This window comes from Choloepus didactylus, chromosome 18 (genome assembly GCF_015220235.1).
Source record: "Choloepus didactylus isolate mChoDid1 chromosome 18, mChoDid1.pri, whole genome shotgun sequence".
In the NCBI taxonomy this organism is placed as follows: Eukaryota; Metazoa; Chordata; class Mammalia; order Pilosa; family Megalonychidae; genus Choloepus; species Choloepus didactylus.
The window spans coordinates 21,049,083-21,064,574 of NC_051324.1; the positions used below are offsets into that span (position 1 = coordinate 21,049,083).

Consider the following 15,492-nt stretch of genomic DNA (forward strand, 5'->3'; position numbering starts at 1 on the left):
ATATACAATGTTTGTATTTAGTTATATGTGCACAAAGAAAACACCTGTATGAAAAAAAAAGAAACCACTAAAGCTGGTGACCTCCAGAGGGCAACAGTTGGGGGCAGGGTGGGAAGAGGCTGCTGTAGGGCAACACTCCTCCGAACATACATTTTTGTAGTTTTGACTTTTGAGATCACACTTTCTATTCAAAAACCAAAATTAAAAATAATGTTTACTGAAGAAAACGTCTTATTATTTTAATTATATTTCAATTTTTAAAATGTGTTCAAGTTTCAATGGACAAATATACCAACATGAAATAGAGATAACATTGAATTATGTATATTTCTGTAACAGATTCACTCACATAACCTTTTTACTTAAATACGATTTTCATGACAGGCAAGAATTTTGGTGTGAGAGTTAATCTTTGATGGTCTGGGCAGAGTAGAAAGCGTCCTCAGTTGGAAATCAGGCATACTAAATTTTCATTTCTTGATGCAACTCACTTGCTGTTTGACTTTGGGCAAGTCACTTTATCGCCTGTTCACCTTCACTTTTCTTATGATTAAAATACTCGAACTCTAAGATAGTTTTAACCATTAGAAATAGAACTGATACTCTGCCAGGGTTCAGGCTACCACAATGAAAAAATAAAAAAGAGAGAATGGCCAAAAAATTTCCAAATTTGATAAAAACTATAAATGCACAGATCCAAGAAGCTTAACAAATCTCAATACATGAAACAGGAAAATCAAGGCACATCATAATCAAATTGTTCAATACTAATGATAAAGAGAAAATTTTAAAAGCAGTCAGAGAACAAGTCATGTTAAGTGCCGAGAAACAAAAGTAAGGATGATAGCAGAGTTCTTTTAGGGATAACAATGCAAGCAAGGCAGTATCTTTAAAGTACAGAAAGAAAAAAACTGTCTATTTAGAATTTTATACCCACCAAAAGTATCTTTCAAAACCAAAAGAGAAAACAAACAAAAAACCAAAACAAACAAAAAAACAAAAAACAAAAAACAAAGGAGAGTGTTTGTATGGATCTACATCTAGATGTTCTATTCTGTTTCACCGATCTATATATCTATCTCTGACAATACTACACTGTCTTAGTCAACCTATCTTTATTCTAAGTCTTAAAATGGGGTAGAGTGCAATACTAGGGGTCAAATAAGTGGGAGGATAGGGGTATGAGGTGTTTGGGAATTTCTTTTTTCTTTTTATTTCTTTTTCTGGAGTAATGCAAATGTTCTAAAATTGATCATGGTGATGAATGCACAACTACAGGCATGATGATACTGTGAATCACTGATTATATACTTTGGATGGATTGTATGGTGTGTGAATATATCTCAATAGTTACATTAAAAAAAGAGAAAAGCTGAAAGAATTCATCACCAGACCATCAGTATAAGAAATGTTAAATGATACCAGTTAGAAATATGGATCTACACAAAGGAATAAGGAGCACCAGAAATGGCAACTACTTGAGTAAACATATATGATTTTAAAATTATTTAAACCTCTTTAAAAGATAAAATTGACTTCTAACAAGAATGATAACAATGTAGTGTGGCGTCTCTAACATAAGTAAAATTAAAATGTTTGATCACAGTACAAAGGCTGGGAGGGGAGAAATGGAAGTAAGATTCTTCTATACATAAAGGGGTATAATATCACGCACCGGTAGATTGTGATATGTTAAAGTACATACTATAAATCCGAAAACAACCAGTAAAATAACAAAGAATTATAGTTAGCAAGTCAACAAAAGAGACTAAAAAGCAGAAAAATAAGAAAAAAGGAAAAATAAACACTCAGATGGACAAATAAAAAACTAACAGAAACATGACAGACTTAAACTTAACCGTGTCAATAACTATAGTAAATGGTCTGAACACCCCAATTAAAAGGCAGAAATTATCAGATTGGTTAAAAAAGCAAGACCTACCTATAAACTGCTTATAAGAAATACACTTCTAATATAAAGATAAAAATAAGTTAAAAATTAAAGGATGGAAAAGATACACAAAGCTAACACTAATCAAAAGAAAGCTAGGGTAGCTATATTAATATCAAACAAAGTAAATTTCAAAGCAAAGAATTTCACCAAGGATAGAGAAAATAATTTCATAATGATAAAGGAGTCAATTCATCAAGAGGACATAACAATACTAAAAGTTTATACACTTAATAACAGAGCTTCAAAATACATGAAGCAAAAACTCACAAATGCAAAGAAAAAATAGACAAATCCACAATTATAGTCAGAAATTCCAATATTACTCTCTGAATAACTGAAAGAACAAATAAAGAAGAAATTGGTAAGGATACAGACTTGAACACCAGCAATCAACTTGACCTAACTGACATTTATGGAATATTCCAACCAACAATAGCAGAAAACATGTTCTTTTCAAGTATGTGGAGACACCATAATGGGGACATAAAGTAAGACTCAACAAATGTGACAGGATTTAAGGTCATACAAAGTATGTCACTGACTACAATGGAATTAAATTAGATATCAATAGTAGAAACATCTCTGGGACATCCCCAAATATTTGAAAACTAATAATTTGAAATAACACAATGTCAAAGAAGAAGTCAAAAGGGAAATTAGAAAGTATTTTGAACTGAATAAAAATGAGTACACATATATCAGAATTTTGTGGGACTGTCACTAAAGTAGTACTTAGGGGATATGTATTTTTTGGACTTTTTATTTTTTAATTCGGTTTTATTGAGATATATTCACATACCATACAATCATCCATGGTGTACAATCAATTGTTCACAGTACCATCCTATAGTTGTGCATTCATCACCCCAATCAATCCTTGAACATTTTCCCTACACTAAAAAGAATAAAAATAAGAATAAAAAATAGAAATAAAAAAGAACACCCAAATCATTTCATCCCCCCATCCCATCCTATTTTTCTTTTAGGTTTTGTCCCCATTTTTCTACTCATCCATCCATATACTGGATAAAGACAGTGTGAGCTGCAAGGTTTTCACAATCACACAGTCACATCATGTAAGCCACACAGTTATACAACCATCTTCAAGAATCAAGACTACTGGGTTACAGTTCAGCAGTTTCAGGTATTTCCTTCTAGCTATTCCAATACACTAAAACCTAAAAAGGGATATCTATATAGCGCATTAAGAATGCCCTCCAGAGTGACCTCTCAACTCCATTTGCAATCTCTCAGCCACTAAAACTTTATTTTGTTTCATTTTGCTTCCCCTTTCGGTCAAGATTTTCTCAATCCCATGATGCTGGATCCAGGCTCATCTCCACAAGGCATATTTTGCGTTGCCAGGGAGATTTACACCCTTAAGGGATATTTATAACACTAAACACCTATTTTAGAAAAGAAGAAAGGTCTCAAACCAATGACCTCATCTTCCACTGTAAAAAAAATTAGAAAAAGAGCATATTAAATCCAAGCAGAAGAAAGGAAATATTAAAGATCAAAGCAGAAATCAAAATAGAAAACATAAAAATAAAAAAAATTAAAAAATTAAAAGATAGGTCTTTGAGAAGATTGATAAAATTAACAAACCTAGCCAAACTGATCAGGAGAAAAGAAAGAACACAAATTACCAAGAGAAAAGTGACATCATCACAGATTCTACAGATAAAGTATAACAAGGGACTATTATATATTTTTATTCCACCTGATAATTTCTGCCTTTTAACTGGGGTCTTTAGACATTTAATATAGACCATTAAATTCAAAAACTTAAATGAAATAATTAAATTCCTTGAAACATACAATCTACATAAGCTCACTCAAGAAAAAATCGACAACCTGAATAACCCTATTATCTACCCATAAAAGAAACTGATTTTGTAGTTAAAAATCTTTCTCTAAAGAAAACTTTGGGCTTCACCAGTGAATTCTACCAAACATTTAAGTAATATTAATTCCATACAAACTCTCTACAGAAAATTTAAAAGAAAACACATTCCAACTAATTCTATGAAGCCAGGATTACTCTGATACCAAGATCAGACAGACATGACAAGAAAAGAAAACTACAGACCAATATCCCTCATGAACATAGAGGCAAAAATTCTAAAAATTTAAGCAAATCAAATCTAACAATATATAAAAAAGATCATGAGATCATGAGAACAGGATTCATCCCAGAAATCCCAGGTCAGTTTAGGATCTGAAAAATTAATTTCTTTAATTCACCATATCAATTAACTGAAAAAGAAAAACTATATATATGATCATCAACAGACAAAGAAGAAGCATTTGACAAGATCAATTCTTGATTAAAAAGTCTCAGCAAATTAGGGATAGAAGTGAACTTCTTCAACCTGATAAAAATAAATCTATGAGTGTTAAAAATGGGATGGTACTGGAGGAAAAAAAAATGCAGTCAGTATAAACTAGAGTTTATAGTTAATGGTTACATTATAATATGCTTCCACTAATTGTAACAAAGGCAATATACCAAAGCTAAATGTCTATAATAGGGGGATGTAAAGGAGGGGGTATGGGGATTCCTGGTGTTGGTGGTGTTGTCTGACTTGTTTATCGTATTTTATTTTTTCTTTTGTTGCTTTTTAGTTGTCACTTTTTTTCTTTTTCTTTTTACTTTTTTTTTTCACCTCTTCTTCCTTTGTGGAAGAAATAGAAATGTCCTTATATAGATAGCATTGGTGAATGCACAAGTTGTGCATTCCATTAATTGTTTACTTAGGATGGAATGTATGGTGTGTGAATAAAACCATCTAAAAAACCAACAGAGGGATAAAAGTGCTGGAGAAAAGGTGGAGAAAGGGATGCACCTAATCACTGTTGGTGGGGAAGTAGAATGGTACAGCCCACCTGGAGGGCAGTGTGGTGGTTCCACAGGAAGCTGGGCATGGGGTTGCCATAGGTCCTGCAACTTGGTTACTGGGTATCTACTTGGAAGAACTGAAAAGAGGGACATGAAGGGATATTTGCACAGAGGGGTTTATGGTGTCAGTAATCACGATTTGCAGTGGATGGAGGTGACCTAAGGGTACATCAACCGATGAATGGAATGGCAATCTGTGAATGTAATACTGAACTGCTACAAGAAGAAGTGAAGTTGTGAAGTGAATGGACATTGAGGACAGTATGTTGAGTGAAATAAACCAGAAATGGAAAGAAAAATATTATAATGCCTCAATAATATGGACTAAATATAATGTGCAAACTCTTAGAACTGAGTCTGAGAGCATACGTTTATTAGGGGAAGGCTTATTGTAAAGGTTCCTAGATTGTAAGCTCTTACATCTATCCCTGAGCTATAATGGTTATTTCTAAACTCTGAGATGCTGAGCTCTTTGTGTATAACCTTGTTGGTCTCTGGAACTTTGGGTATCTGTGTGACACCTGAGACTCAGAGCCAGAGTCCGGAAGCTATAAGTATCAGCATTACCCCATACAACAAATGTTAAATAGTCTGAAAAAAAGAGATACTTCAATTAGAGATATGAATGACATGGACTTGGTTAGGACTAAGGTAAATCAGACTGAAGAGTAAAGGATGATACTGATGGTGTTTTTGAAGCTTCAGCTTCTGTATGGGACCAAAGGAAGAGATGTTTATTAGGTGCAAGATCTGTATTTTTTGTAACACACTATATAATTTGACTTGTATGGTCAGTTTATTCAAACAACATAATTACATGGAGTGTTGATTGGGGAGTGAGGTCTGGTTGGTTTGTGCAGGTTAGTGTGAAGCCCCAATACATCTCAGAACAATTCTGGCAGAGAACGAAGATGTATTTGCAAAGCCCCTCTTGACAGGACTATGGGAAAATCCTGGAAATATTAAATTTCTCCACATGGGGAATTAATGATATTCTCACAAGCACTGGGGACTACCAAATTAGGCCGAGCCCTCAATCTTGGAGCTTGCCCTTATGAAGTTTATTACTTCAAGGGAGAGGCTAAGCCTACTTAAAATGGTGCCTAAGAGTCACCCCCAGAGAACCTCTTTTGTTGCTCAGATGTGGCCTCTCTCTCTAAGTCAACCCTGCAGGTAAACTCACTGCCCACCCCACTATGTGGGACATGACTACCAGGGGTGTGGAATGTGGGACATGACTTGTGGTTGATGAGTTTGGCCCTGGCATTGTGGGATTGAGAAAACCTTCTTGGACCAAAAGGGGGAAGTGAAATGAAACAAAATAATTCAGTAGCTGAGAGATCTCAAATAGAGTCGAGAAGTTATTCTAGAGGTTGTTCTTATGCATTATATAGATATCCTTTTTAGTTCTTAGTGTATTGGAATAGCTAGAAGGAAATACCTGAAACTGTTGAACTGCAACCCGATAACCCTGATTCTTGAACACAATTGTGTAACTATAAACGATTGTATAATTTACACTGTGTGACTGTGTGATTATGAAAACTTGGTGGTTCCCACTCCCTTTATACAGTGTATGGACAGATGAATAGAAAAATGAAGACAAAAAGTAAATGAATAATAGGGAGGGTTAGGGGGATGGGATGTTTTGGGTGTTCTTTTCCACTTTTTTTATTCTTATTTTTTTTTATGTATGGTAATGAAACTGTTCAAAAATTGAATGTGGTGATGAATGCACAACTATATAACGGTGCTGTGAACAAATGATCATACACTGGGGATGACTATGGTACGTGAATATATCTCAATAAAATTGAATTAAAAAAAAAATCCATGAAAATCTGCAGCTAATATGGTTAATGGTAAAAGACCAATTGTTTTCCCCCCTAAGAACAGGAACAAGCCAAAGATGACTAGCAAGGCCAATATTTTTTCTTGTGTAATGGCCCTTTAATTTCCTCCTGTAGTAAAACAGTCTATTCTTAGCCCATGTCTGCTTTGCTACTGGGGTATTTTTTTCCTTGATGTATAAAAAATTCAGTAAATATTAAAGATATTGACTCTCTGTCAGTAAATATCAAAGATATTGGCATCATATCTCTTTTAACTATTTTATCCCTAGTTTAAACTCACATAGCTTTTTTTTATTTCAGTGTAGTCCAATAATGCTTTTTGAAGTCTTCCAATCCATTTATGTAGCACTTTCTTCTTCATTTTTTATTATGTTTGATGGTTTGGCCTAAGTGAGGTTCCAATTTTCTTCTTGATGGAGGGGCAGACAAGCCTTCTTCTTTTATAGGGCCAGTGATCTGAAAATGATTCTTTACCTTTCTCAAGAACTATCATCTCTTTTGTTTAAAGTAATAGATTTTTTAAAAATCTAGGCACTAAGGATACAACATAGAACAAAACAAAGATGGTCCCTGCCTTCATGGATGTTACGCATGGCCCAGCAGTAAACAGGTTACGCATGGCCCAGCAGTAAACAGTGATTATTTGAAAAACTACTAGTGTGGTAAGTGCTATCAAATGAGTATTGACTATCTGCTTTATACTTTTTTAAAAAAAATGGGCATAAAACAAACCTTAGGAAAACAAATTTCTCATTAATATTGTTCCTAGATAATTGTTATTTTAAGTTTACTCTAAGTGGGATCTTTTCCAATTACATTCTCTAATTTTTCCCCTTTTCCTCCTATGATCCCTAACGTCATTTTTTTTTTAATAGTGAAAAAAACCCGATGGAATAACATGGTTGCCAGACCCCCAAATCATTATTGTTTTATTAAGACTAACAAATCAAACTGAATGCCAAAAGTAGAATTCTAGATACATACAGAGATCTCTACTTTTTATAGAGTGCTGCGACCTATATGAAGTATTTTACCTTCATTATAGGGTACTGGATTGCCAATCTTTAATCCAACTGCTTCAGCTGATTTCAAAACTTCTAGTTCCATCAAAATAACTACTCTCCTACAAAGGCAAACAAATACAAACAAGTTAGAATTAAAAAAAAAAACCCAGAAGCCCTTCAGTCAAATGACTGAAGCTTTCTCCCAATGATCATTTTTATAAAACTATTTTCCTTTGTCAACTGTTTTTCATTTCTGTATAACTTGAGAAGTATATATCACTTCCTACATAAATATTTCCCTTAATCTTTCACTGCATCATTATCAAGGCTTTTTATGATTGCAGGCTTTCATTTTCCATCTAGTCCCTTAATTAAAATGCAGCATGCTTACTATACACCGTATCTTCAAGGAACAACTGACATGATAAGAATTTAGATTACTAAACACAAGAATATATAGCACAGAAAAAGATGACCTGTTTTCAGAAATATATACTGATCTAAACAATGACTTTTTCCCAGTGAAAACCAATGATGACTGTAGATATTTAAAAATGTAATTATTACCTATAATTAAGAACCTATGGCTCTTTGACCTACCTTTAACCCTGATTAAAATCTTTCATTAATTTCCCAATGACCTTAGACCAGAAATGAAAACTTTTGACCTGGCCTATAAGGCTGAATGGTCTGGCCATCACTAACTTCTCTCTAGCTCTTCTCACGCCACTGCCCCATGGCTCTACGCCCCATATCCAGACAGTTATCTTTCAGTCCCTGGGACATGCTGGTCTCTCCTGCCACAGGCTTCTGTTCACGCTGTGATGCTCTTCTCTCATTCTGCCATCATCTAACATTCATTTTTTTAGCTTTCCTTTCAAACATGACTTCTTCTAGAGACATGTCCTTAATCTTTAGTTCAATGAGTGTTTTTTTTATATATATCCTCTCCTACAGCCAAGATTTCTTCTCTTCAGAACACTTCTCTTAGTTTTTACTTATGTATTTCTTAGTGATTATTTATTATCTCTCCTACTAGACTGTAGTATTTTCAATGAGGGCAGGTATCCTCTGGCACTAAATGCAGCAATGGGTCCACAGCATTTGCTCAATACGCACTTGATTGAGAATGTCATGATCATGCTTGCATTTTAAAAAGAACCACAATATGAAGATGGAATCTGAGGGGAACACAAGTGGAGGCAGGGAGATCAGCTGGAATAGAAATGATGGTGGCTAAATTAGGGTAGTGGCAATGGAGATGAAAAAAGTGGATGGCTCATAGCAATATTTAAGCAATAATAAACCCAATTTCATTGTATATTCTTTAGTCTCATTGCTGTATTTTGGATTTTTACATACAGTTGCTCAATTTGTGCTTTTATCAGGTTTTCATATGGGGATTACATTACTTAAAATAAGCTTGAAATGGCCACTTCTTGAAAACTAGACAGAAATATCCTGTAAAATCTGACAGATATTTAGTGGTAGATATCTAATGACCTTTCAAAAACTGTCTAGAATATACAAAAATGGAAGGGTTGTTAATTATTTAGCATTACCCTTAACATCAAAATCTAAGAGAATACACACACAAAAAAATCAAAACTAAGTTCATCTAGTAATATACATACATCCTAAATAAAAAAGCAAGATTAATCTAGCAGCATATTAAAAGAATATACCAATACCAATTTATAGAAAATACAGGTGACAGAGGAACAAGTTCAATGATTTTACAGGGATACAATCAGCAAAATCCAGACTGTGGTGGGAAACTATGCATTAGGGTAAAGAAAAAATGATCCGGTTTCTTTAAAAAATAAAAAACAAAAACAAAACAAAACAGTAATGGAGGAGGCACCTACAGATTCAGAGACTCAGAAGACACATCAACCTACTGTAAGGTGAGCTTTACTTTGGATTCTGATTCAGATAAATTGTTAATAGTGTGTATGGATATATAATTGAATTTATATGTAAAAATGAACACTGGTATTTGATATTTTAGGTAGAAAAATGGCATTTTTAAAGGGTATCCTTTAAAGATATATACAAAATATTTATGGATGAAATTATAAAATGTCTGGGATTTGCTTCAAAATTAAAGAGCAGGCTACTGGGGAAGGGATATACATAAAAAAAGACTGGACACAAGGTGATAGTTTGAAGCTGGATGATGGGAAAGGAGGGGACGCATAATTCTATTATTCTGTAGTCTATCTACTTTTGTATACATTTAAAATTACCTAAGATAAATAAAAAAAAAAAATGTTTTATAAAAGAGAGAGGCAAAGAAAGAAACTGAGCAAGCGTGTTGCAAAACTCTTTTTTTAAAAAAGCCAAGTTTATTGCAGGAATGCAATCACAGTTCAATATTAGATAACCTATTACAATAATTCAAAATATTAAATTAAAGGTCTAAAAACAATAATTATATCAAAATATAAGAAATGCTTCCGGAAAAATTCAGTAGCCAAAACTATAACACAAGGACCTAAAAAATTAATAATAACTAGCTGTTGATAAGGTTAAGGGGAAACAGGTATTCTTATAAATAACAGCTTTATTGGCATATATTTCACATTCCAAAAAATTTGTCCTTTCCAAGTCTACAATTCAGTGATTATTTTTTTTGTATATTCAGAGTTGTACAAGCATCACCACTATCTAATTTCAGAACATTTTTATCACCCCCAAAAGAATCCCTGCATCCATTAGCAGTCATTTCTCATTCCACTGCTCTTGGAAGCCACTAATCTAATTTCTGTTACTATGGAATTGCCTATTCCAAAGCAGGCACTCTTACACAATGGTGATGAGTATGTTAATCATATACCTTCTACAAACAGATGTCTTTCAACCCCACAATACTAATTCCCGTAATCTACCTTTCAGAAAGAGCATGTAAAGATAAATGTACAAGGATGATTGCTAAAGCTCTGTTTGGAATAAAAAATTATCAAAAAGGTAAAAAGTGGAGGCGGGGCAAGATGGTGGACTGGTGAGCTGTATGTTTTAGTTACTCCTCCAGGAAAGTAGGTAGAAAGCCAGGAACTGCGTGGACTGGACACCACAGAGCAATCTGACTTTGGGCATACTTCATACAACACTCATGAAAATGTCGAACTGCTGAGATCAGCGAAATCTGTAAGTTTTTGCGGCCAGGGGACCCGCGCTCCTCCCTGCCAGGCTCAGTCCCGTGGGAGGAGGGGCTGTCAGCTCCGGGAAGGAGAAGGGAGAACTGCAGTGGCAGCCCTTATCGGAAACTCATTCTACTGATCCAAACTCCAACCATAGATAGACTGAGACCAGACACCAGAGAATCTGAGAGCAGCCAGCCCAGCAGAGAGGAAACAGGCATAGAAAAAAAAAAACAACACGAAAAACTCCAAAATAAAAGCAGAGGATTTTTGGAGTTCTGGTGAACACAGAAAGGGGAAGGGTGGAGCTCAGGCCTTGAGGCGCATATGCAAATCCCGAAGAAAAGCTGATCTCTCTGCCCTGTGGACCTTTCCTTAATGGCCCTGGTTGCTTTGTCTATTAGCATTTCAATAACCCATTAGATCTCTGAGGAGGGCCCATTTTTTTTTTTTTTTTTTTTTTTTTTAAATCCTTTTTTCTTTTTCTAAAACAACTACTCTAAGAAGCCCAATACAGAAAGCTTCAAAGACTTTCAATTTGGGCATGTCAAGTCAAGAGCAGAACTAAGAGAGCTCTGAGACAAAAGGCAATAATCCAGTGGCTGAGAAAATTCACTAAACACCACAACTTCCCAAGAAAAGGGGGGTGTCCGCTCACAGCCACCATCCTGGTGGACAGGAAACACTCCTGCCCATCGCCAGCTCCATAGCCCAGAGCTGCCCCAGACAACCCAGTGTGACGGAAGTGCTTCAAATAACAGGCACACACCACAAAACTGGGCGTGGACATTAGCCTTCCCTGCAACCGCAGCTGATTATCCCAGAGTTGGGAAGGTGGAGCAGTGTGAATTAACAAAGCCCCATTCAGCCATCATTTGAGCAGACTGGGAGCCTCACTACACAGCCCAGCAGCCCAGAACTGCCCTGGGGGGACGGCACTCACCTGTGACATAGCACAGTCATCCCTCAACAGAGGACCCGGGATGCACAGCCTGGAAGAGGGGCCCACTTGCAAGTCTCAGGAGCCATACACCAATACCAAGGACTTGTGGGTCAGTGGCAGAGACAAACTGTGGCAGGACTGAACTGAAGGATTAGACTATTGCAGCAGCTTTAAAACTCTAGGATCACCAGGGAGATTTGATTGTTAGGGCCACCCCCCCTCCCTGACTGCCTAGAAACACGCCCCACATACAGAGCAGGCAACACCAACTACACACGCAAGCTTGGTACACCAATTAGGCCCCACAAGACTCACTCCCCCCACTCACCAAAAAGGCAAAGCAGGGGAGAACTGGCTTGTGGAGAACAGGTGGCTCGTGGACGCCACCTGCTGGTTAGTTAGAGAAAGTGTACTCCACGAAGCTGTAGATCTGATAAATTAGAGATAAGGACTTCAATTGGTCTACAAACCCTAAAAGAACCCTATCAAGTTCAGCAAATGCCACGAGGCCAAAAACAACAGAAAATTATAAAGAATATGAAAAAAACAGACGATATGGATAACCCAAGCCCAAGCACCCAAATCAAAAGACCAGAAGAGACACAGCACCTAGAGCAGCTACTCAAAGAACTAAAGATGAACAATGAGACCATAGTACGGGATATAAAAGAAATCAAGAAGACTCTAGAAGAGCATAAAGAAGACATTGCAAGACTAAATAAAAAAATGGATGATCTTATGGAAATTAAAGAAACTGTTGACCAAATTAAAAAGACTCTGGACACTCATAGTACAAGACTACAGGAAGTTGAACAACGAATCAGTGACCTGGAAGATGACACAATGGAAAATGAAAGCATAAAAGAAAGAATGGGGAAAAAAATTGAAAAAATCGAAATGGACCTCAGGGATATGATAGATAATATGAAACGTCCAAATATAAGACTCATTGGTGTCCCAGAAGGGGAAGAAAAGGGTAAAGGTCTAGGAAGAGTATTCAAAGAAATTGTTGGGGAAAACTTCCCAAATCTTCTAAACAACATAAATACACAAATCATAAATGCTCAGCGAACTCCAAATAGAATAAATCCAAATAAACCCACTCTGAGACATATACTGATCACACTGTCAAACACAGAAGAGAAGGAGCAAGTTCTGAAAGCAGGAAGAGGAAAGCAATTCACCACATACAAAGGAAACAGCATAAGACTAAGTACTGACTACTCAGCAGCCACCATGGAGGTGAGAAGGCAGTGGCACGATATATTTAAAATTCTGAGTGAGAAAAATTTCCAGCCAAGAATACTTTATCCAGCAAAGCTCTCCTTCAAATTTGAGGGAGAGCTTAAATTTTTCACAGACAAACAAATGCTGAGAGAATTTGCTAACAAGAGACCTGCCCTACTGGAGATACTAAAGGGAGCCCTACAGACAGAGAAACAAAGAAAGGACAGAGAGACTTGGAGAAAGGTTCAGTACTAAAGAGATTCAGTATGGGTACAATAAAGGATATTAATAGAGAGAGGGAAAAATATGGCAAACATAAACCAAAGGATAAGATGGCCGATTCAAGAAATGCCTTCACGGTTATAACGTTGAATGCAAATGGATTAAACTCCCCAATTAAAAGATATAGATTCGCAGAATGGATCAAAAAAAATGAACCATCAATATGTTGCATACAAGAGACTCATCTTAGACACAGGGACACAAAGAAACTGAAAGTGAAAGGATGGAAAAAAAATATTTCATGCAAGCTACAGCCAAAAGAAAGCAGGTGTAGCAATATTAATCTCAGATAAAATAGACTTCAAATGCAGGGATGTTTTGAGAGACAAAGAAGGCCACTACGTACTAATAAAAGGGGCAATTCAGCAAGAAGAAATAACAATCGTAAATGTCTATGCACCCAATCAAGGTGCCACAAAATACATGAGAGAAACACTGGCAAAACTAAAGGAAGCAATTGATGTTTCCACAATAATTGTGGGAGACTTCAACACATCACTCTCTCCTATAGATAGATCAACCAGACAGAAGACCAATAAGGAAATTGAAAACCTAAACAATCTGATAAATGAATTAGATTTAACAGACATCTACAGGACATTACATCCCAAATCACCAGGATACACATACTTTTCTAGTGCTCATGGAACTTTCTCCAGAATAGATCATATGCTGGGACATAAAACAAGCCTCAATAAATTTAAAAAGATTGAAATTATTCAAAGCACATTCTCTGACCACAATGGAATACAATTAGAAGTCAATAACCATCAGAGACTTAGAAAATTCACAAATACCTGGAGGTTAAACAACACACTCCTAAACAATCAGTGGGTTAAAGAAGAAATAGCAAGAGAAATTGCTAAATATATAGAGACGAATGAAAATGAGAACACAACATACCAAAATCTATGGGATGCAGCAAAAGCAGTGCTAAGGGGGAAATTTATAGCACTAAACGCATATATTAAAAAGGAAGAAAGAGCCAAAATCAAAGAACTAATGGATCAACTGAAGAAGCTAGAAAATGAACAGCAAACCAATCCTAAACCAAGTAGAAGAAAAGAAATAACAAGGATTAAAGCAGAAATAAATGACATAGAGAACAAAAAAACAATAGAGAGGATAAATATCACCAAAAGTTGGTTCTTTGAGAAGATCAACAAGATTGACAAGCCCCTAGCTAGACTGACAAAATCAAAAAGAGAGAAGACCCATATAAACAAAATAATGAATGAAAAAGGTGACATAACTGCAGATCCTGAAGAAATTAAAAAAATTATAAGAGGATACTATGAACAACTGTATGGCAACAAACTGGACAATGTAGAAGAAATGGACAATTTCCTGGAAACATATGAACAACCTAGACTGACCAGAGAAGAAATAGAAGACCTCAACCAACCCATCACAAGCAAAGAGATCCAATCAGTCATCAAAAATCTTCCCAGAAATAAATGCCCAGGGCCAGATGGCTTCACAGGGGAATTCTACCAAACTTTCCAGAAAGAACTGACACCAATCTTACTCAAACTCTTTCAAAACAATGAAGAAAAGGGAACACTATCTAACTCATTTTATGAAGCTAACATCAATCTAATACCAAAACCAGGCAAAGATGCTACAAAAAAGGAAAACTACCGGCCAATCTCCCTAATGAATATAGATGCAAAAAATCCTCAACAAAATACTTGCAAATCGAATCCAAAGACACATTAAAAAAATCATACACCATGACCAAGTGGGGTTCATTCCAGGCATGCAAGGATGGTTCAACATAAGAAAAACAATCAATGTATTACAACACATTAAAAACTCGAAAGGGAAAAATCAATTGATCATCTCAATAGATGCTGAAAAAGCATTTGACAAAATCCAACATCCCTTTTTGATAAAAACACTTCAAAAGGTAGGAATTGAAGGAAACTTCCTCAACATGATAAAGAGCATATATGAAAAACCCACAGCCAGCATAGTACTCAATGGTGAGAGACTGAAAGCCTTCCCTCTAAGATCAGGAACAAGACAAGGATGCCCGCTGTCACCACTGTTATTCAACATTGTGCTGAAAGTGCTAGCCAGGGCAATCCGGCAAGACAAAGAAATAAAAGGCATCCAAATTGGAAAAGAAGAAGTAAAACTGTCATTGCTTGCAGATGATATGATCTTATATCTAGAAAACCC

General features: G+C 35.8%; 1 protein-coding gene across 3 annotated transcripts in view; it reads right to left on the bottom strand.

The window, feature by feature from the left end:
* Positions 1-15,492, bottom strand: part of RPA1 (replication protein A1) — a 59,153-nt gene that overhangs the window by 20,318 nt on the left and 23,343 nt on the right. For all 3 annotated transcript variants that reach the window (XM_037809447.1, XM_037809449.1, XM_037809448.1), the window contains exon 5: positions 7,744-7,832. In XM_037809447.1, coding sequence (XP_037665375.1) covers positions 7,744-7,832 — 89 coding nt within the window. The remainder of the gene's footprint in view (positions 1-7,743; positions 7,833-15,492) is intronic.